This window comes from Manis javanica, chromosome 13 (genome assembly GCF_040802235.1).
Source record: "Manis javanica isolate MJ-LG chromosome 13, MJ_LKY, whole genome shotgun sequence".
Lineage (NCBI taxonomy): Eukaryota > Metazoa > Chordata > Mammalia > Pholidota > Manidae > Manis > Manis javanica.
This window is the reverse complement of record NC_133168.1, coordinates 46,129,736-46,151,831: the sequence shown is the minus strand read 5'-3', so window position 1 is coordinate 46,151,831 and position 22,096 is coordinate 46,129,736. Positions and strand designations below refer to the sequence as shown.

The following is a 22,096-nucleotide window of genomic DNA, read 5'->3' as shown; positions in this document are numbered from 1 at the left end:
TAGTTTCTTTTTCTGGTTTAAGAGATTTTCAGTGCCTTCCTCAAAAGGTCTTTATTAGTCCTGTTTCACATACCTTTAAACCCTGAAAAGTAATAAAGGAAAGGGAAATCAAATGAAGGGCAATAATATTTCTCACACTAGTTCAGTATGGAGATATATCTAAATCATTTTCAACATAGTCTGGTTCAACAGAGACATTCATTCGGCTGTCTCCTCACCCAAACCTTTGATGTAGACTCATGAACTGAGAAATTGAGAAGCAATGAAGACTGTAAAAAGTCTACATCTTTAGGGACCAGGACACAGGATGTCTAAGATCATGAAAACTGATCAAAGGAAAGGTGTTTCTCATAGAAATTAGGAAGTAAGTCAAGAGTGAGATGTTAAAAGAGGAGGTTGCTCTTCAAACAACAGCTAGAAGGATTAAGAACAGAAAACTGGTAGAACAAAGAGTTGTCTTTACTAACTATAACAGTAGTTTTCATGAACTGATGAGAGAATGAGGGGGTGGCTACAGGGAACAAAGAGGGAATTTCCAAGACAGCAATAAAAACGTAAGCACTGGACCTAATATTTAGTCTTGGATATTTCATTATCCCTTCACACAAGTGAAAAAACTAGCTAGCATTCAACAGGTACCTGTTGAATGAATCCTTGGGAAAGAAAAATCACACTGAATGCATAAATTCTTTATTGAAAATATTGGGCTAGCACTGCATTACATATATTTAGTATCCATAAATGAAGGGGCACACATTTCTGATTGGACAATACTGTTTTAAATAGAGAACACAGCATCTGGATATGCTCTCACAAGTATAATATCATGGACTAAACTAGGCAGGAGTGAACTATATGCAAAATCGCCATTTGTTTGTTAATAGCATATAGTTGCAAATGGCATAAATGGCGAACGTGACCATCATGAGACATTACTGGTATCTCACACCAACACATTATTTAACAAGCAGATTAAGGTTAAACTGCCAATATGCTGTTAATCAAGAATTCTCAATAGGAGAAACTGGGTGAATGCACACCCAAGTTACAGATTTAAGATTTTATATCATTCCTTTAAACTTGCTTGGAATGTGAGTGGAGTAAAATCATTGTTGATCTGACAGGACGCCACTTGGCAATTTATTTTCTTTTATAGGTACTCTAAAATAAGAGAATAATCTAAAGCGAATATTCTACCATTTTACGGTTAACATTCTAGGAATGGTTTTATTTTTTTTAAATGTAGGTATATAAATATTACTTGTTAATTTTTCCTTTCAGAGAACACTAGGAATATAAAATTTATGATAGACCACTTCTTAGCTTTGGCTATTACTTGAAAATTTTTTCCATTAGCAGTCTTTGGCTTTCATGAAAGTTCGGCAATCAATAATGGTAACTTTTTAAGGAGGTTTTATTTTCTTTTTTTTAAGAAAAAGTATTTTATGATGTGAAAATGGGTTGGTGTTAAAAAATAGGTTTTATTTTTTATTCCAATTTTTGTATGAATGCATTTGTTTGCATTGCTTTTTCTTAAATAAAATAATCTAGAAACCAAGACAATTGGGCTAATTTGACACTCTTCATTTGATATAAAATATGCAGAAATTAAAACACTTAGTCCATCTTAAAATAGAGGCTGTTCATTATGTAAAAACTTGGGGAAAATTATGCCAAAAACACTATGAAAATAAAGTTTTGTTATTAAGACACACAACTTTATAAGAAACAAAACATTTTCTTTTTGAAAGCAGGGCTTTTTCTAAATCTAGGCTCATAAACGTGTCCATTCATGTAAAGATCAACTTACGATGGTGAGAAATGGCTTATTCTTGTTTACACAATTATGTTCAGAGTGGGTAAAACTATTTTTAATGACTTCAAAGTCTTTTTAATGACTAAATGGAAGCTGGCCTGTAATAGTCAAATCAATGAACAATGGTAAGGTGTTTTTAAAAATTCAGAATTATGCATACATATGCTGCGTAAGACCTATCACCCTAAACAATCAGGGCAAAAAAAATTCAATATAAAACTATATCAAACAAGTAGGTTTGGTGCCAAAACATAGCACAAAATGTATACATTTCTTTGTTTCAAGATTTGACACATTAAAAGAAAATAACTGCCAACACATTTCAGACAATATTAGAAATAATAAATAAAACAGGTTTGAAAAAATTATTCATTCCCTTTGTGCTATGCACTCTCATTTTTTCTAAATGAGACTAACCTTTTCCATGGCAAACAACAGTATGCTGTACAATTTGGTAATGAAAATTATGTTGATAAATATACAGGGCATGTATATATTTCCACAGTATTTTTTTTCACAGTTACCAAAAATAAAAATTGCATTCAACTCATACATCTATAAATATTCTGATTCCTCACTGCATGGACTGGAAGGAAGCGGAAGTATAAAGTGTTCCAACAATCTGGACTTCAGATTTCTTTCTTCATTGCCTGCCGTCCACCTGTACCTTTCCGAATCTCTCTGCAATGTGATCATGCTCTGAGATGATGGCAGAAAGAAAGTATTATGGTAGGATGAGGCAGTCTCAGCTGGAGCTTCATCTTGCAGCCAGTTTTAGGAGGCCTGATTGAACCCAGTCTTTTAATGTTATATTTTAAGGCAGTCTGAATTTCACTCGAATGTCCATACCTCGAGGTCCTGAACTATGAAGTCTTCCTTTTTGGAAAGGATATCATTATTGAAAGTGCTGCAGGAGTTGCTTCGTCCATGGTATAAATCAGCATCTAGCCATAAACCAAATCGGCCCCTGAAAAGGTTAAAAAAAGCCCCAAAAAGGTGAAAACATTTCAATTGTTTGTGGCACACTTTCTGTCTTCCCTTGCCTCATCCTCTTTCCTTTATAAGTAGACAGATAACACACTAACCTGCTTGTAAAAGAAGGGCTACATTTCCTTTATTTAATTTAAATAACCTGTCATACCTAGAAGACAAGTAGTAGCAGTCCCTCATTTAGACACCTAAGTCATTTTATCTTTGATTCTTAGGGACATGTGTTAGGCCACTGTCCTAATTAATCTAAGCTCATGGACTAGCTAAAATCACTGGACATAAAGGTTATGGTTACCTGGGTCAAAACAGACCCTCTCAGGTCAAGTAGCAAATTAATAACAACAACCAGAAACCTTACCCTCCACCTCCAAGCTCCAAAGAACTTATGTCTCCATTGATAAAGTATGAGTTTTCTCCACTCCACTTAAAGACCTTAGGGTAGAAATACAAGACAGAATATAACATTTTAATCTGGAGAATTAGCAAAGAAGGAATATTAGGATAGTACCTCCGTGTGGAAGGGAACTACCCACTAACTGAGGCAGCTTCTGACTGCCACACCTTTTCTACACAAGGAGGCCGTCTCCAAAGGGGTTATGAAGCAGGAAAGACCCCTTAGGCACATGTTGGCTCTGACCTGCAATCCATCCCGATATCTGAGACCACCCAAAAGAGCAGTTTCCAGGGTGCCGGGAGGGACCCAGAGCAGTCTGTGTGCTACAAGTCACATGGTGCTGACCCAGGCCAGAGGAGTCCAGGCTACAGTAAGCCTGTTGCTCCAATGACAGCCCCCCACCTCCCACCTCCAACCCCGCTGATACTCTTCACGCTGTGACACTGGCAGTTTGGGTATTTCCCCCACCTCCATACCTTGAAGTTAGGGCTAAATGTGTAGAGGAAAGTTTCGCCTGTGCCATAATAGTGGTCACTAAACTTGAAAGGATGAGTTGCATATGCTCCAAAAATCTGTCAAAAGAAGACAGAAACATTATCTATTTTTTAACCTAAATCTCCCAAAGAAAGGCTGAAATATTTTTAACACAATCCTGTCCTGAGATCTCATGTTCTGTTCAGAGAGGTATACGTCTTTTAGCAAAGATCATTACTAACTTGGAGCTCTTAAATAAAAAAAACCACCAACAAACATACATAAAATGTCTCCAGTTCTAACTGGAACTCAAGTGGCTCAGAGAACTTATTTGTCAAAGGCCAACCGTTGTTCCAATTTTAAAAGACTTCACAAATTTCCTTTTGTGAATACAGATGACATATTGGGAACATTAAACAGTAAGATGCATCTTGTACACAGAAATGAGTGTTCAAGAGAACAAGATCATCTCTTGTGTTTTACAAGTGGAATCGTGGTCAGTATTTCCCTAGGGAAAATAAATTTTTCTTTCTATTGATTTGTAAAAATGAATTCTCAATATGCTTATTAACACCATTTCTTTGACATAATTGATTCAATATAGTTTGAAATGGCTTTCAAGAAAAAAGTAACAATTCCACAATACTGTGGACATTAAAGGCAATTTAAATGTATCTGAATCAATGATTTTTTCAATTTTTTCTTGTTTTGGGGATTGGAAAGTGCATATTTTTAAGAATATGCATGTCCACTGCCTCAGTTTCCTGATCAGTACTTACAGGGATGAGAGTTGGCAAGACTGAGCATATATGTTTTGAAAATGTCTCTAAGTGATCCTAATATACTTCTACTTCAAGTCCCACTTAACATTGCTTTAAATGGAGGTTATCTGGAAAAGAGTTTTATAATTTTTCAAAAGTATTTTAGATTATAATCATTGTGGAAATTCTTTTTCACAAATTACACTCAGTTGCTGGCAACTTGAAATACTAAAAATTAGGCAGAGTAAAAGTCTGGAAACTCTTTCTAACCAAAGTTCTCTGTGCTTCCTACTACCAAGCCTTTCCCTAGAGCTGCTAAGAACAAACTAAAACATCAAAAGTTAACTTCCCTTCTTTTGGTGATCCTGAAGTAAAGAAACTAAAATACAATGAGATAGCCACCTATTTTTAAAAGGATGTGCTAAAACATGACAAGAAAGGCAGTAGACATGGGTAGAAGAAAGTGGGTCCCTTTTTGATCAGTGAGAAAAGCCATCCATATGCTCTAGCCCTTTGCAGGAGTCTAATATAGTCTTTCTTAGCTAAAATTTTCTTAGCAATCATGGAAATCTGTTTTAGGAATGGGGATTGCATGATACTACAGAATTACTGTTAGTTTTGCTAGGTATATAGCGTTGTGGTTATGTAAGAAATTGTCTGTTTTCTTTTTTTCTATCAATTTATTTAGAAATTACATAATATGTGCTGATGGTATTAAATCTATACAATATAAAAATTTAATATATACAGCAATAACAGAACAAAGGACTCCACCAGAATAAATTAAGACACCCAGAAGTGGTCAAAGAAAGGTTAATATAAGAAAACCTACAAATGTATATTTGCTTTACTTCTCACATATCCTTTAGTAGAAAAATGTTATATAAAGTAGTAATCATTAACAACTTACTGTTGGGTTGGTAATATATGTTAATATAGTATGTGTAACAAAATTACCACAGAAAGAAAGATGTAATAGAACAGTACAGGAGCAACATTTCTATACCTCACTGGAATTGAACAGGTTTTCCAACACCATTTATTAATTAAAATCAGACTTTATTAATTGCCTGGTGATTGTTCTGTTATTTTCCACAATGCCTTATAATATATAAATTATTCTACAGTCTGATTTGATTATAATTGGGCCCTTTGCAGGGGTAGTTTCTTTGGTCAGTCTATGACTCCAGGAGGCTCTCCTTAGCTGGCTCTGGCTCTTTCTCTGGTTCTCGCTCATAAACTAGATGGTCTAAAGTTTAGTTTACTGCCTTCATGGAGATACAAGCCTCCTCTTAATTGTTTACCACAAAAATTTTCATTGTTTTCTAGAGTGCCCTTCAGCCTGAATTTCCCCATACTCTTCTAAATAACGTCAGTTCCTTTGGGGGAGCTTCAGAGCTCTATGTCTTTTTTTTTTTCTCCAAATATATTAGAAAAGACTTAAAATTTTTTTTAGATAAAATTGATATATAACATTATATAAGTTTCGGTTGTACATTATAATTGGCATCTGTTCCCATTACAAAGTGATCATCTCCAAAAGCCTAGCTAGCAGCCCTCAGCATAATTTGAGTTCTGTCATCCATTCCCTCATCACCCCTTCACCCCTTACCCTGCTGGTAACCATCAATCTATTCTTTGTATCTATGAGTTTTTGTTTTGTTTCATTTGTTTTTTTGTTTAGACTCCGCATATGAGTGAAATAATACTGCTTTTGTCTTTCTCCTTCTGACTTATTTCACTTAAAATAACATCCTCAAGGTCCATCTGTATTGTTGCAAATGGCAAAATTTCTTTATTTTTATGGCTGAGTATTTCAGTGTGTATGTATACCACATCGGCTTTATTCATTCATCCATCAATAGACATTTAGGTTGTTTCTGTATCTTGGTTATTGTACTATGCTATGTACTATGCTATGACTCTGCTATGAACATCAGGGTGAATATATCTTTTCAAATTAGTGTTTTGAAATTCTTCAGTAAATGACCAGAAGTGGAATAGCTGGGTTGTATGTTATTTCTATTCTCAACTTTTTGAGAAATCTCCATACTGCTTTCCATAGTGGCTGCACCAGTTTACATTCCCACCAATAGTATATGAGGGGTCCCTTTTCTCACATTCTCCCTAATACTTGTTATTTTGCCTTTCTGATAATAGCCAATCTAACTGGTATAAGATGATATCTCATTGTAGTTTTCATTTGCATTTCCCTGGTGATTAGTGATACTGAACATCTTTTCATGCCTGTTGGCCATCTGTATATCTTCGGAAAAATGTCTACTGAGATCCTCTGACCATTTTTTGATTGTGTTGCTTGTTTCTTTTTTTGTTAAGTTGTATGAGTCCTTTATATATTTTGCATATTAACTCCTTGCTGGATGTAAGGTTTGTAAAAATCTTATCCCATTTAGTAGGATGCCTTTTCACTTTGATGATGGTTTCCTTCACTGGGCAGAGCTTTTTAGTTCGATATAGTTCCATTTGTTTATTTTGCTTTTGTTTCCCTTGTCTTCGACATCAGATTCAAAAAACATTTGCTAAGAGTGATGTTGAGGAGCATACTGCCTGTTTTCTTTTAGGAATTTTATGGTTTCAGGTCTTACATTCAAGCATTTAATCCAATTTGAGCTAAGTTTTGTGGATAGTGTCAGACAGTGGTCTAGTTTCACTTTTTTGCATGTATCTGTACAGTTTTTCCAACACCATTTATTAAAGAGATTGTCCTTTCTTCATTGAATGGTCTTGGTTCTTTGTCATAAATTGTCTGTAAATGTGAGTTTATTTTTGGAATCTGAATTCTGTTCCATTGGTCTGGGTCTATTTTTATGCCAATACCACAGTGTTTTGATTACTATAGTTTTATAATATAGATTGAAGTTAGGGAGTGTGATACCACTAGATTTGTTCGTTCTCAAGGTTGATTTGGCTGTTCAAGATCTTTTATAGTTTCATACAAATTTTTTAATCTAGTTCTGTGAAAAATGCCATTAGAATTTTGATAGGGATTGCACTGAATCTGTAGATTACTTTGGGTAGTATGGACATTTTAACAACATTGATTCTTATTATCAATGAACATGAAATATCTTTCCATTTATTTTTGTCTTCTGTTTCCTTCTGTTTCCTACAGGTTTCAGTGCATAGGTCTTTCACTTCCTAGGTTAAATTTATTCCAAGGTATATTAATCTTTTTGATGCAATTGTAAATGGGACTGTTTTCTTAATTTATCTTTCTGATAGTTCATTTTTACTGTATAGAAATGCTACTGATTTCTGCAGATTGATTTTATATCATACAGCTTTACTAAGTCATGTATTAGTTCTAACAGTTTTTGGTGGATTCTCTATGGTTTTCAATATATAGTATCATGGCATCTGCAAATAGTGACAGTTTACATTTTTTTTCTGATTTGGATGCCTTTTATTTCTTTTTCTTGCCTAATTGCTGTGGCCAGGAATTCCAGTATACTGTTGAATAAAAGTAGAAGAGATTCCAGTCGAGTCATTGTTACATAAGGCCTTGTATTATATTGAGGTATGTTCCCTCTACCAACTTTGCTGAGAGTTTTTCATCATAAATGAATGCTGAATTTTGTCAAATGCTTTTTCTGCATCTATTGAGATAGTATGGTTTTTATTGTTCACTTTGTTAACATGGTGTATCATGTTGATTGGTTTGCAGATGTTGAACATACTTGCATCCCTGGAATCCCATTTGATAGTGGTGTACATCATTTTAATGTACTGTTGAATAATTCATTGAGCACTTTTGCATCTATGATCATTAAGGATATTGACCTGTAATTTTCTTTTTTTGTGGTGTCCTAGTCTGGTTTTGGTATCAAAGTAATGCTTGTCTCACAAAATGAGTTTGGAAGAGTTCCTTCCTCTTCAATTTTTTGGAAGAGTTTGAGAAGGTTACTATATTCTTTGAATGTTTGGTAGATCTCACCAGTGAAGCCATTTGGTCCTGGAATTTTGTTCGTTGGGAGGTTTTGATTACTGATTCATTATCTTTACTAGTGATTAGTCTATTCAGATTTTCCATTTCTTCATGATTCAGTTTAGAATATTATGTATTTCTAGGAATCTGTCCATTTCTTCTAGGTTGTCCAGTTTGTTAGCATATCATTGTTTGTAGTAGTAGTCTTTTATAATTCTTTGTTTTGTAGTATCACTTATAACTTTTCTCCTATTTCTGAATAACTTGAGCCCTCTCTTTCTTGGTGAGTTTAGCTAAAGGTTTGTCAGCTTTACCTTTTCAAAAAACCAGCTCCTGGTTTTATTGATCTTTTCCATTTTATTTATTTCTGCTCTGATCTTTATCACTGCCTTTCTTTTACTAACTTAGAGCTTTGTTTGTGTTTCTTTTTCTAGTTCTTTTAGTTGTAAGGTTAGACTGAGTTTTCCTTTTATCTTGAGGTAGGCCTGTATTGCTATGAACTTCCCTCTTAGAACTCCTTTTGCTGCATCCCACAGATTTTGGTATGTCATATTTCTGTTTTCATTTGTCTCTTTGTATTTTCTAATTTCTTCTTTGTTTTCTTTGATGACCCATTGGTTGTTCAGTAGCATGCTGTTTAAGCTCCACAGTTCTGTGTTTCTTTTTCCTGTTTTCTTTGTAATTGATTTCTAGTGTAATACCATTGTGTTTGGAGAAGATGGTGATAGGATTTCAATATTCTTGAATTTATTAAGACTTGTCTTGTAGTCTAACATGATCTGTCCTTCAGAATGTTCCATGTGCACTTGAACAGATGTATATTATGCTGCTTTTGGATAGGATGTTCTATATATGTCTATTAAGTCCATCTGGTCTAATGTATTAAGATAAAAAGTGTCCTGATTGATTTTCTGTCTGGTTGATCTAACCATTGATGTAAGTGGGGTCTTAAATTCCCCTACTGTTATTATATTGCTGTCAATTTTTCCCTTTAGGTCCATTAATACTTGCTTTATGTATTTTTGTACATCTATATTTATAAATATATTTTCTTGCTGGATTGATTCTTTTGTCATTATGTAATGCCCTTCTTTGTCTTTCATTATAGTCTTTGTTTTAAAGTCTATTTCATTTGATATGAGTATATCTACACCAGTCTTTTCATTTTCATTTGCACGGAATCTCTCCATCCCTTCACTTTCAATCTGTGTGTGTCTTTACTTCTGAAGTGAGTTTCTTATAGGCAACACAGAGATGGGTCTTGTTTTCTTATCCACTCAACCACTCTATGTCTTCTGATTGGAGAGTTTAGTTCATTTACATTTAAAGTATATTGACAGGTATGTACTTATTGCCATTTTGTCTGTTGTTTTCTAGCTGTTTGCATAATTCCTCTTTATTCCTTTCTTTATCTTTTTCTCTCTTCCCTTGTGGTTTGATGGCTTTCTTTAGTGTTATGTTTAAAAGTCTTTCTTATTTTCTTTTGTGTATTTGCTATGGATTTTGCTTTATGGTTACCCTAAGGTTGACATACAGCATATATGTCTCTTTTAAGCAAATAAAATTTGAACATTTTCTAAAACCTTACATTTTTACCCCACTCAACATTCTGTATTTTTGAAGTCACATTTTATATTTTTTATTTTATGCATCCCTTAATTATTATAGTTTTAGTTAATTTTACTTCTTTTGTCTTTTAACATTCACCATTACTTTTACAAGTAGTACCAGGTCTGGTGGGGTGGAGGCCATGGTGGTTAAAGACCACAACATGGCAGGGGCTGGAGGCTGTGGTGGAGGGGGCCTGGGCTGGGTAAAGCCAACCACTGAATGAGGTGGAGTGAGAGCCACAGTGGATGAGTGCCTATCCAGGATGAGCCAGTGTACTGGGTCTGGTGAGTCAGGGGCCGTAGTTGATGAATGCCAGGCTGGGGCAAGCCTGAGCACCTGGTATGGCAGGGCAGGGGCCAAGGTAGATGAGCACTGGGCCAAGTCTGGCGGGGCAGGGCCACAGGAGAAGGCTGAGGGGGGTGAGCAGCACCAAAAAAAGGAAATTTCCAAAAATGGCACCCCACAGCATCAGGCCAGCAAGGAAGGACCATAAAAACAATGGCACCCATCAGCACTTCTGTTCCCAGAGAGCTCCCCAACAGATCCCTGCCCTCAATAAACTCCCTAAGACTAGTCAACCAATCTCCTTCATACCTTGCATAGGCACTTCTGAAGCTACTACCACAGTAGTGGGACTCACAGCAAGTAAGTCTACACAAGCCCTTCATGAGCGGGTTCTTGGATTCCTGCAGCCTTCTGCTCACCCAGACATTAGCCTCACCGGCTTTGGAATCCAGTCATTTTAGCGGCTTCTTTTGTGGTGTAGACTAGGGTGCCCAGTGGGGGACTCAAACCCCTTACTCTCCAGAGAAGAGCTGTGTGTGATATTCTTCCCTTTTGTAGGCCACCTCAGGGGCAAGGTGCATCCTGGCAAGACAGCTTCTCTGCCCTTCCTTCCCAGCTCCATGTGGCTTTTTTCTTTTTGTCCTGTGTTGCGGAAGAACTATTCTGTGAGTCTTCAGGTATTTTTCAGACCTTTGTATATATGGAACTGTAACTTTCTACATATGGTTTTTCTATGGGAGGAGGTGAGCAGACTCTATGTTTTATCCGCCTCTTCTCACAGAGTTAGGAACAAGTGGCTCTGCTCTGGAGCTGGGGGCTACACAGTGTCCTGCTCCGTTCAGAGAAACAATCTTGTTTTAGGAGCAGGGTGTTGGGCAGAGGCAGGAGCTGCTGGTCTTGACTTGCCTCATCTGGCATAGAACTTCTGCCCTAAGAGCTGTGGCAAGGGAATTAGAGACCCCTATATTCTTGCCTGCCAGCCTAAGGTAGAGTATCTGCCCTGTGGGTAGGGGCTGGGTAGAGAAGAGAGCCCCCTACCTCTAGGCCACACTTGCCTGGAATTTAGCTGAAATACAGATCTTCTGCTATAGATTATAAGAGGTGCTGGGACTTGCTCCTAGAGGGGGGTATATCCTCACTCTTGCCTGGGAGCTGGAGGGGAGAGAACGCCCCATCTTCTTGTTCACATGTGTCCAGAGCAGAGCTTCTGTCAGTGAACTGGGGGCTGCAGGGGACGGAACAGTTGTGTTTCAAGTGCCACAGATTCTCAGTGTTATTACTGAGCTTTATTAGATTGTTTTAAATAAAGGTTTCATCACTTGTTGTATGCCCTTAGGACACTTTCCAGAAACTTTAAGCGATTGTTGTTTTCCTAATTTCCACCAGTTACGGTTATTTCACTGAGGATAGATTCTGCAGAGCTCCTCAGTGCTGCCATTCTCCATATTATAATACTTTACTATTTGAATTTTACATAATTCATTTCCAGATAAATTTACAGGTGTTGTTCTATCATGTTCTCAAACACAGCAAAGCCACATTCTTGCCTTGTGGGTATATAGGGTGGGGAAAGCAGAATTAGTATCCAGGTGTCTTCAAACAGCACAAGTGCCTCCAGGGCAGCAAATTCAATTAAGACTACAGCTTCTCATAAATAGTGTAACCTTCAGTTATAGGCCTCATTTACTTATCTACTGACAGGAAGCTGGGTGAATCTGTGCTTCATCAATACCTGCTCTGTGCTGCCAATCCATTCCCCAACAAGTTTGATATCTTTTCGTGAATTAAAAGGAGAACTAATCTATACTTGTTAGAGTTTGTGTTTGTGGCCTAAAACCATCTAGCCATATCTCATCTAAAACTTGGTACCCAGCTTCTCAAATATTTCAATAACTTCCCAAGTAATTCCATTTAAACCTTTGTTATTATTATTTTAACTTTTAACTTGACTCTACTCACTATTTGGGTTGGCTCAGGATTTAATAAAGTGTCATCAATCAGGAAATAATGAGAGTGATGATAATAGTTAAACTACTCCCCACAACTCATCATCTATAATTATACTGCAGTGAAGTCCCAGAAAAGATCATGATTGAAAAAGTCAGTACCTTCAGCACCCCCACTGCTCTGCTAATTTTTCCCAAGACAGATTATGACAACAAAGATCTATTTCCTTTAAAATGATTCCAATCATATGGCTTCATAGCAAGGTCTCCAATGCCTAATAGTGCCCCACACTTAACAGGCATTCATTATACATTTTCTGAATGGATGCATAAATGAATGGTGGTTGAGTAAAACCTGCCTCAGTGTCACAAAGAGAAAAGAATGATACCTACGTCTTAAAATTTTAAAGGAATTTCTTCTTGCTATAACACAGACCAAAATGAAATGAATAAAGAGCAGACTTAAAAGATGACTTCCTTTTGTGAAGCAGAAACCTGACTGGATAGAATATGAAAAACAGTCAGACAGATTTCACTCACACTCCAAGCTGACAGAGGGAAGAAGTACTAGTGTAGGGTAGATAAGGGTAATACCTAGATCTCACCAGTGCTTCCCAGACCAACTATAACACAAGCATAAGTGCAATAAGCAATGGCACAGAGCATATCCTGCTTTTTCCTAATAATGGGACCCTTCAGGTACAGCACACCACAGATGCTCTGCATCTCAGCAGCCACACAGGCAAGGTTTATGGGCACTGCTTCAGCCACCTGGACAAAGTTTTGGTATGGCACCAGAACTTCTTTCTGCAACTATCTCTCAATCAAGATTTGCCTTTTCTCCAACTTCTCAGCTTTAGATTGTAGATGACCATTATAGCTTCTCACTGTATGGTGTGCACAGGAAGAAAATTCCTTAGAATATGACTGGATTTGGAGACAAGTTCCATTTTCTTGTTTTAGGCATGCATTCTTAAGTGTGTATGGATGAATAACATAATAATTGGGATTTATTTCAAAATACTTCAGCAAAGATAAACCAACAAAGGAAAGAAAGACATATAACATACATGTGGCGAAGTCCGAACTGTGGCATCTGGGTGATGGGAGTTCATTGTACTAGAGTCTCTACTGTTGTGCAAGTTAGAAAATCTTCATTAAAAAATGTTTTCTATGAGATGAATAGGTCTCACCTGATTATCCATATCTTTGATGACCAGTAGGACAGGACTGTCTAGTGATGCCGACTTCCGATAGAGTGTCTTCAAGCTGGTTCCGTGCTCTAATGTGCTGTATGCAAGTCTCCATGGATACCCTTGCACCCTTGCTGGAAGGCGACGGGCCAGCTACAAATCCAAAGATGGAGATGTAAAAATACAGTTCATCCACAGATCACTGATGAATTTGCAGCATAAAAGTACCTGGCACTCAAATTCAAAATCACACTTCTTACCTATTGCTCTCCATTACTCTGGCAAACATTTGCCACCATAAATCAAGAAAGGGAAGGGGAAGTCATGGCTTGACGGTGTTTACCTTGGCCAAGATGCCACACAGGGCAACCACCCTCTCAGGGGCCCAACCAAGGCATCACTTGGCCCCTATTTGGAGATACAGCACCTGGCTTGATAGAGGGGTATGAACTAGACACATGCTCTCCCCTTCACACTTCAACCTTTCACCAAGCAGTTCACATTTCTCCAGTTGTTCTTGTTCATAGGATCAGAGTTGTTATTGACAACTGCAGCTTCCTCCAGAAGTAATAACAACAAGAAAACACAGGTGGTTTATACTAAGTCAGATGTTCTCTACCCTCATCTCATTTGTATCTGTCACCTACATTAATGTTTAGCTTAAACTGGGCTGCCATAAATATCAATAATGTATATCTCTTCAAAAATACTAACAAAGGAGGCTATGAAATGCTGAAACCTTCAGAAAGCTTAATATCAGCTCTAGTTTCAGCATGAACCCCATCTCTGCTTGGTCAAGTCTCTTGGCTTTCCTGGACCTGAGACTTATTTGTAAACTGAGGGAGGTGAATGTGATGTTTCTTTAAAGTTTCTGAAATTCAAATTTTTAAGTAGACTGATGGGAGAAGTGGAGAAGTGCAAGAGATTCCTTACTTAAGTTGAAATACAGCACATTATAATATCTCATAAAACTGAAGTAACAGATTTTCAAAAAACATTAAGTGAAGAAAGAAAATTATAGAAAAAGGAAAATTACTCTTAGTCATATGCAGTTGTCATAAAACAAATGAAGTGTATTTACTATATGACTCTTATTAAGCTTGGTAAATTAAAACCATTGGAACTCTGCAATAATCACTAGGATAAATCTGGATCATTTTGAATGTGTTAGCACTATGGTAAGACACTTAAAAACTGTTTTGCAAAACAAACAGAACAGAAACAGACTCATAAACACAAAGAACAGACTGATGGTTGCCGCAGGAGACGGGGCTGGGAGGTTGGGTGAAACAGGTGAAGGAGGGGAAAACTAGTGAGAATATTTGATATCGTGATCTGGTGAGAGTTAAAGGGGTACATACACATGTCAAAATTCATCGAGGAGTACACTAAGACTTGTGTGTTTTATGGTATGTACCTCAATAAAATGAAATTGTTTTGAAGACGAGAAACAGCTTTTCATTCAGGTTTGGGAGATGGATGTAGTGTCTGGCCAAATCCTTACACCCCTGAGAAGATGGCAGGGAATGTTATCATAACCTCATGCTAACAGGGAGAGGGACGCTGGCCTTGGTTAGGTTGCTGTGCTCTTTCTTTAAGACTTACATCTGCTTTTCCCCTGATGAGAAGAGCCAATTCAGTCAGGGATGGGAGATGCTCTTTGAGGCCTGGAATATGCCCATCCTGTGTGCCCAGCAAGAACTCACCTGCTCAATGTGCATGTTCTCCAGGAGTGCACTGTGGGGCTGCAGGACTGGCAGGGCCGCCTCGTCATCGTCTTCATAGTAGCTGCAGGTGCTCTTCCTGCGCTTGGCCTCCTCAACGGTGATGATCTGAAGTGGGGGAAACAAGCCGTGAAAAAAGGCATATTTGCTTTTCCTTCACCTACTAAAAAATGACCTGTTACACAGTTGCCCCTAACAGGTGGAGTTCTAGCAGCAGAACATGAATTGAACCAGGACTTTGGGGAAATGGCTAATTTCAATTTCAATTTGAGAAAAAAAATGCAGAATTTAACACAGTCTAGCTGAAGCACCTATTATGTGACAACTAAAGTCACAGGTTTTCCACTTTTGCTACTACTGCTGATTGCTCAGTCACCAAGTGAGAATTATACAATAACTCCACAAGTATCTTACATCCCCTTGACATTTCCTAAATTATTCTCCTTTCGTCTGTATCTGAATTTGAATTGCTAAGTGACGAATCAGAGATCGACCTGTAAGTTTTCTATAAATAAGGTAATTGGAAATACAAGAATAGTTTTATAACCAAGACTCCTAATGTTTTCTCTCAGCGCTGTGCAACTAGTAACCAACCCTGATAGAAATAACAAATGGTAACATCTACCAGGAGCAACACCACAGACACAAGCGTTATTCTCTATTACGATTAGGTTATGATTCTTTATGCATTAATTCAAAAACCATCAACTTAGTCCATGCTTCAAAACTGAGTAACAGGATGTTGTACACATTTCTTATTTCATTGTAAGATATACTACCAAAGTCAATTTCACCTTAAAAATCTCTTTGCAGGCCCTCCTAAAGTCTGGATAAATGGCTGCATTATTCTGAGATTGAAGGAGGTATATATATGTAGTGACTAATTCACCAGTATTTGGGTATCAGTATTAATGACTTCAGCATTTTACAGAAAAACCATTTAAGTTACATCTAGTGAAAGCTGTCAGATAATGCACTTCTCAATTTCCAAAATGCACAGTGATAGACACCAGCCATCATCTCAGCCAGATGTACAGATATGCAAATTAGTGTATAAATTATACCATCTTCTCAAAGTGCATTTACTTAACACACTGTCAAAGAATCACAAATCCAGCACCTTAAGTATATTCAATAAAGCACATGTTTTTGGTGAACTCTACATTTAACTCATGTACAAAATAGGCTGTGAAATGAAAAATATCAAATATGGATTTTTGACTCCAGAGGAAAGGAGCAAACCCCATCGAAACAAATAAAATAACTGCTCTTGTTGAAATGTCAGTACAATCTTTTCTAATTAGGAAGCATTTCAAAACATTCTGAGTGGCAGATCTCTGAGGACTCACCAGCACCTTATTAACTCTCAGAAACTCCAACATACCTTTACAAAAGGCTCTTGGTCCGGTCTGGCACAATAGAAAATCTGAATGTTCAAGGGTAATCTTCGGACTCTCATGGTAATAGAGAGAGAGCTGTCGGCTTGCTTTCTAATGAGGAACAGGTTTTTTTCTTTATCGGCCTCCACACCACTGTTACTTATAGCAACACTGAGCTACAACTGTTTTTGCTGTATCTAGTTTCCTGCATGATTGAGTTTCTGTTTCCCTTAGGAGTTCAACATTTCTACAGGAACACGCCCAAATTAGGATTCCGAGCAAACACACACTTCCTGCCAGGCATAGCTGCGAGACAGTAAGACGACACTTTCACCTTTGAAACGGTGGTTTCCTAACAGTACAACAAAACCGTATTGTTTTTGTTTTTCTTATACTTTTCTTCCTAATTGTCCTTAGGGCCAAGCTGGCTTTTCTAGCCCTGCCCTTTCAGGGTTTTTTTTCAGGACCTTCTCTAAAATTAAACCTCCACTTTAAACTTTACGTTTGTTCTCTGACATCAGCCTGAAGGGTGAAAAGGAGCTTTTCCCGGAGGTAGGTTCGTTATTCTCAGAACAATGGTATTTCACTTCAGTATCTTGTCGTGTTTGTTGGGTAGGGGGAACTGAAAAGGATGTGAGAACATCCGGGTTTATCAGAGGCTTAGAAAAATGTTACTTTAGATTCAGTTTCTCAGAAGAGCTGGCAAATATTTACTTTCTTACTTTTTAGAATATTAATTGTAATGAGTGAAAGCATGATGGGTCTCCCTCTGCCTCCCAGATCAGCTGTTAAGGAGTTGGGAAGATCACCACTGGATCACTTCTCTGTGATCTTCTTGTGACTATTCCGGATCCTGAATGGCCTTTTGGTTGCGGGTACTGTTGAGGGGTCAGACAGAGTGCTGCTGCATAGCTCATACTGGGGTCCAGTCCCAGCGAGCTCTCCGGCAGATTCTTAGTGACCACACCAGTCAGGCAGAACTTCTCCATGCAAGAGCCTGGGTACAACCTGGGGCAGAATCACTTAGATTCTGTGCCAGTGAGACAGCATTCTCTTCAGTACCTGGCACTTCATGACAGCTATTTGTTGAGTGCTTTCTATATAATGGCAAGTGCCAGATGCTTTGCCAGGCCCGCACACAAAGCCATCTGTAGTCTCAAGTGGGTTAGGAGATACATTTGTAAATAAATGGATGCCATTCCATGTAATACAAATGCTAATAGTAGCAGCTCAAAGGAGGTTGGGGCCATCTAGAGAGCTTTGAGATGGTTAATTCTCAGAGGAGATAGGACTTCAGTTTGAGAGCAGAGGCTGGGTGTGGAGAGATGTCCAGGTGGAGGGTTCAGCAGGAGCAAGATACGTGTTCTAGGTTCACTATGGCTTGAGAATAGAGAGCAAGAGGTAGAGAGACGGGGAGGGAGCAGAAGTAGATGAAATTAAGAGTATTGGTGCCACAAAGGGGCTTAGAATTTACACTACCGGCCAGTGTTTCTAAACCTGATTTTCAAAATCATCTAGTAGCTTTTAAAAATAGTCTGACATTCTTCCCTCATATCTACTGAATTAATTTCTCTAGTGGTAAGGATCTAGAAGTTAGTTTAAAAAAAATTCACCAAGTGGCGCTCTTGATGATTGGCCAGGTGGGAAATGATTGCTATAGGCAATGGGGAGCCAGTGAGGTTTTCAGACATGGAGTGTAACATCATGCTTGTGCTATTCAAACAAGTTAAAATAGCACAGAACATATATAAGACCTTTAAATATGACAGATACATCATAAATCATTAGTGTTAAAAAACTTAAAAGTATTACCTATCATATATCAATAAATCAACTGTAGATTGAAGAGTTGAAATTGATACTACAGGGCCACCTATACATAAAAACACTACAGGCAAAAACCAAACAAAAACCATAAATAAAATTAAAAGGGTAATAGTCAATTGGGAAAAGCCTGTCAAAAATATAGGAGACAAAGAATAAATATCCTTAATCATAAAGAGCTAAAACTATTCCAATTATGATTATGAGACTATAATTATTAAGATTAAGATTATGATAAAACTATTGAGATTCCTTTAGGAAAATGGGCTAAGGAAACGAGTGGGCATCACAAAGAAGAAAAAACACAAATGACATATATATTTTTTATATATAATATTTATTCATGTATTCGTTCTATCATCAATAGTAATCAAGGAAATAAAAAGGCAAATATGTTATTTCTGAACTTTCAAATTTGCAAAAATTTTTAGAAAGGAAAAATAATAATATTTTCTACTGGTAAGTTGTCTTTTTATATAAAAAATTAGGAGCCTTAAAAGATTAGTACCTTGCACCAAGTAATTTCACTTCCAGGAAACTAAGAGAATAATAAGAATTACAGATCATCTCATTCTTGTGAAAAACATGAACCAACATGATTCCTAACAGTGGGGAATTGCTAAATAAATTATAATTGAGATTTAAAATATTATACAACCATTAGAATGAGGCTTAAGAATCTTTAATATGACACAATCCTCACAAGATGTCAGGTGAGAAAAGCCAGATAGAAAACTATACATTTTGCAGAAATAAAAAGCAAGACTCAATACCCTCTGCACCTCTACCCCGAAGAAAATACCCTAAAATAAAATAGAAGAAAGGAGTTTAAGAAAATGTAAATGTGTTAAATGTAGTCAGGTATTATTCTTACATATTCTGTATTGTACTTTTCTGTAGTTCACAAGTTTCCTATCACAAGCAGTTATTACTTTTATAAAATTAGAAGATAAAGCTTATCCAAAGATTGCTTACGGGAGCAGGGTTGGTGGTTGGGTTGGGACTGGAGGTGCCCTTGGGATTTCCAGTGAAGGGAGCAGACAGGCTGACTAGGGCAGTGGTGACGGAGGGGACCAGAGGTCCCTGTGCAGTGTAAGATCAGAACCAACAATATTCCAGCTGGAGATGACTGAGTAGATAGGATGACTAAGGAAGAGAATTTGGGAGAATATCTAGCATTTGGGGCATCACCGATATCTGAGGGGAAGCAAGCTTTGGGGGAAAATGTGGTGTTGTTTTGGACATGCCATGGATCAGACACCTTCTAGCTTCTAGGGGACTGCAGGTTTCTCCTCCCCACCCATGAGGCGGGTAGTGCGGCTGGAGTGCCGGCTTTCAGGGAAGCGTGGTGAGCAGGGCTTGCTGCAGCACAGGAGGGAGCATCCTCCTGCTCACGGCACTTTCAGACTCTCTTCCACATGGCAGGAAAACAGGGTTAAGGTGGCCTGAACAGTCCAGTCACCTCTGTCTCTAGTTATCTTTTCTTCCCATGTGTGCTGAGGTCAGAAGAAGCATTAGGAGCTTGGAACAGGGCAATCTGCCTCTTTCTCCTCCTCCATTCCTTCTCTTCTTCTTCTACTACAGCTCTGAGGACTACCTTCTAGTAGTAGAAGGTACTCAGTGGCTCAGTCAGAGAAGGCCCAGGGCTGACTACCCAATTCCACTCTACTGTCGTCTAGATCCTTTTTCTCTCTGTATACCTCTTCAGCTCCTTTTTCTCTGGTGCTGGTAGGTGTGGTGTCTTCTCCCACTGGAATTGTCAAGAGCTGAGATGCAAGGTTGGGATTAGCAGAAAGAGGCAGAAGAGGCCTTGAACAGGATTGCTTCAGCTCAAGATATCCAGGTCTCATCAGGAAAGAATTAAGTCCCCAGTGCAATCTAAACCTTCTCTCTGCATCTCCATATTAGGGCAAGAGGCCACAACCTCAGAAAGAAAATGAACCTTTCCTGGCTTTGCTTCCTCTGTGCACATATCTCAAGGGGGCCTCTTGGGCAGGGATGATTATTGAGGACAAGACTTGAGACTCCTGGGTCCCTTAGCAGGAACACCAATGCCACACCATCTCTGCCTTGTGGAGGGCCTGGGGGGCATCCATGAGCTAGTGCAGCAGTGTGTGAGGGAGGGGTGTGTGAGGGAGGCAGATGTGGGAGTCAGCAGTGTAAACCACAAGAGTAATGAGCTCATCCAACAGATGAGAAAGAAGAGAGTTGGGGATAAACTCCCAGGAACACCAAGAAAGAAAGAAAGAATGATCAAAGCTGACTCCGAAAGACCATCTAAAGACAGGAAGACAAAAAGTAAAAAACAGAACTGCTATAAAAAGCCAAGGGAGGCAGAACCAGTAAACAGGCTTAAATATCTTCAAACCATGGTTTTACACAGCTGCTTATGAACTATGGGGAAACAAACATGTAACAAGTAAATTGTTGGGCAACATACTAGAGCTATGAACCATGAGCTGTGGGAGGACAGGAGTGAACTCTGGCTGCAAGCATCACAGAGGGGACAAACCAGCTGGACCACAGAAAACTGTGTGTGGGCACACCCAAGTGCCACACATCTGTCTAGGGGCAGCGATGGAGAGAGGGCAGAGGGAGCACAAACACACACCAAAGGGCCTGGCACTCCAGGAGGGGTTAGATCCGAGGCACAGGCCTCTGCACACCTGGTCACCCCTTCCTCACGAGGCTGTGGCTGCCATATGCCACTACAATGTCCGCCGACAGACCCCAACAGGGCCTTCAACACCCAGCTGCCATCCTAGTGCAGTTCTTTAATGTCCTTCCTTGTTTCCACAGCTGCCATTTCATACCTTCTTCATATTCCTATAACTCCTCCTTCACTTCTAAGTGATGCTCCCTACTTCTGTTGCAAAGGAACTATCAGAATGGAAATGACATGATTTACCACAACTGAATCGACATTTTATTTGCACACATCTTGTTCTTTTCTATAGCCCAACCTTATATCTGAGGCCAGTGCTATCCGTGACCCACATCCCTATGGATTATCAGGGATCCACTCTCCTGATTATTCCCATTCCCTTCTCTTTTTTACCTTCTACTATATTGGTATAGTTTCTGATGACATCATCCAAAAGGTTAAAGTCTCTCCCACAAGAGGGGACATCTTCTCCAACCTTACCATTTTTCACAGCTATCCATCTCATTTTTATTCCTTAAAACCATATTTGAGTTCTTTGCCCATCTTTACTAGCTCCACTTACACATCTCCCACTCATTCTTTGAAACATTGGTATCCAATTTTGAACCTATCACTTTAATGAAACTGCTTTTGTCAGTCACCAACTTTGGTTTTAAATCCAGAAAGGCATACCTCAGTTCTTAATCATTTGACTAATCTGCATTAGTCGTTTTTGACCATTACCCACCTCTTGAAACATTTTCTTTACTTTCCACATGTAATTAATTACTCACAAAATCTGTGTATTCCACCTTCTAACTATCTTTCAAAGGACTTAGTTCTTTCTATCCTCACTGCCATTCTTTCAGCAACTGTTATCTCACAACACTGATTACAGCAATAGCCTCCCAGGGGGTCTTCAAGCCTCAAGTATTGTCCAACCCCAATCTACTGAACATCTGCCAGCAAGGGAGAGCCCTCTGAAATGCATATCTGCATATACTTCTCCAGGCACAAAACAGCTCAGTACCTTCCAGCTTTCCTTAGGAAAATAACCAAACTCCAACACATGGTTCCCAGGTCCTTCATGACCAAAGGTCCTGTCCTTG

At 38.4% G+C, this 22,096-nt stretch overlaps 1 protein-coding gene across 11 annotated transcripts in view; it reads right to left on the bottom strand.

Annotated features, from left to right (window-relative positions):
- Window positions 1-674: 674 nt before the first annotated feature.
- NCOA7 (nuclear receptor coactivator 7) overlaps window positions 675-22,096 on the bottom strand; it is a 157,090-nt gene continuing 135,668 nt past the window's right edge. For 6 of the 11 annotated variants that reach the window (XM_073219559.1, XM_073219558.1, XM_073219562.1 and 3 more), the window contains 5 exons: window positions 15,123-15,248; window positions 13,417-13,569; window positions 3,677-3,772; window positions 3,165-3,238; window positions 675-2,783 (listed from right to left, as the gene is read on the bottom strand). In XM_073219559.1, the coding sequence (XP_073075660.1) occupies window positions 2,648-2,783; window positions 3,165-3,238; window positions 3,677-3,772; window positions 13,417-13,569; window positions 15,123-15,248 (585 nt within the window). In that variant the 3' untranslated portion in view covers window positions 675-2,647. Of the gene's footprint in view, window positions 2,784-3,164; window positions 3,239-3,676; window positions 3,773-13,416; window positions 13,570-15,122; window positions 15,249-16,524; window positions 16,792-18,677; window positions 20,110-22,096 lie in introns of those variants that run through there. The other 5 variants (XM_036993803.2, XM_073219564.1, XM_073219563.1 and 2 more) reach the window with 5 other exon arrangements.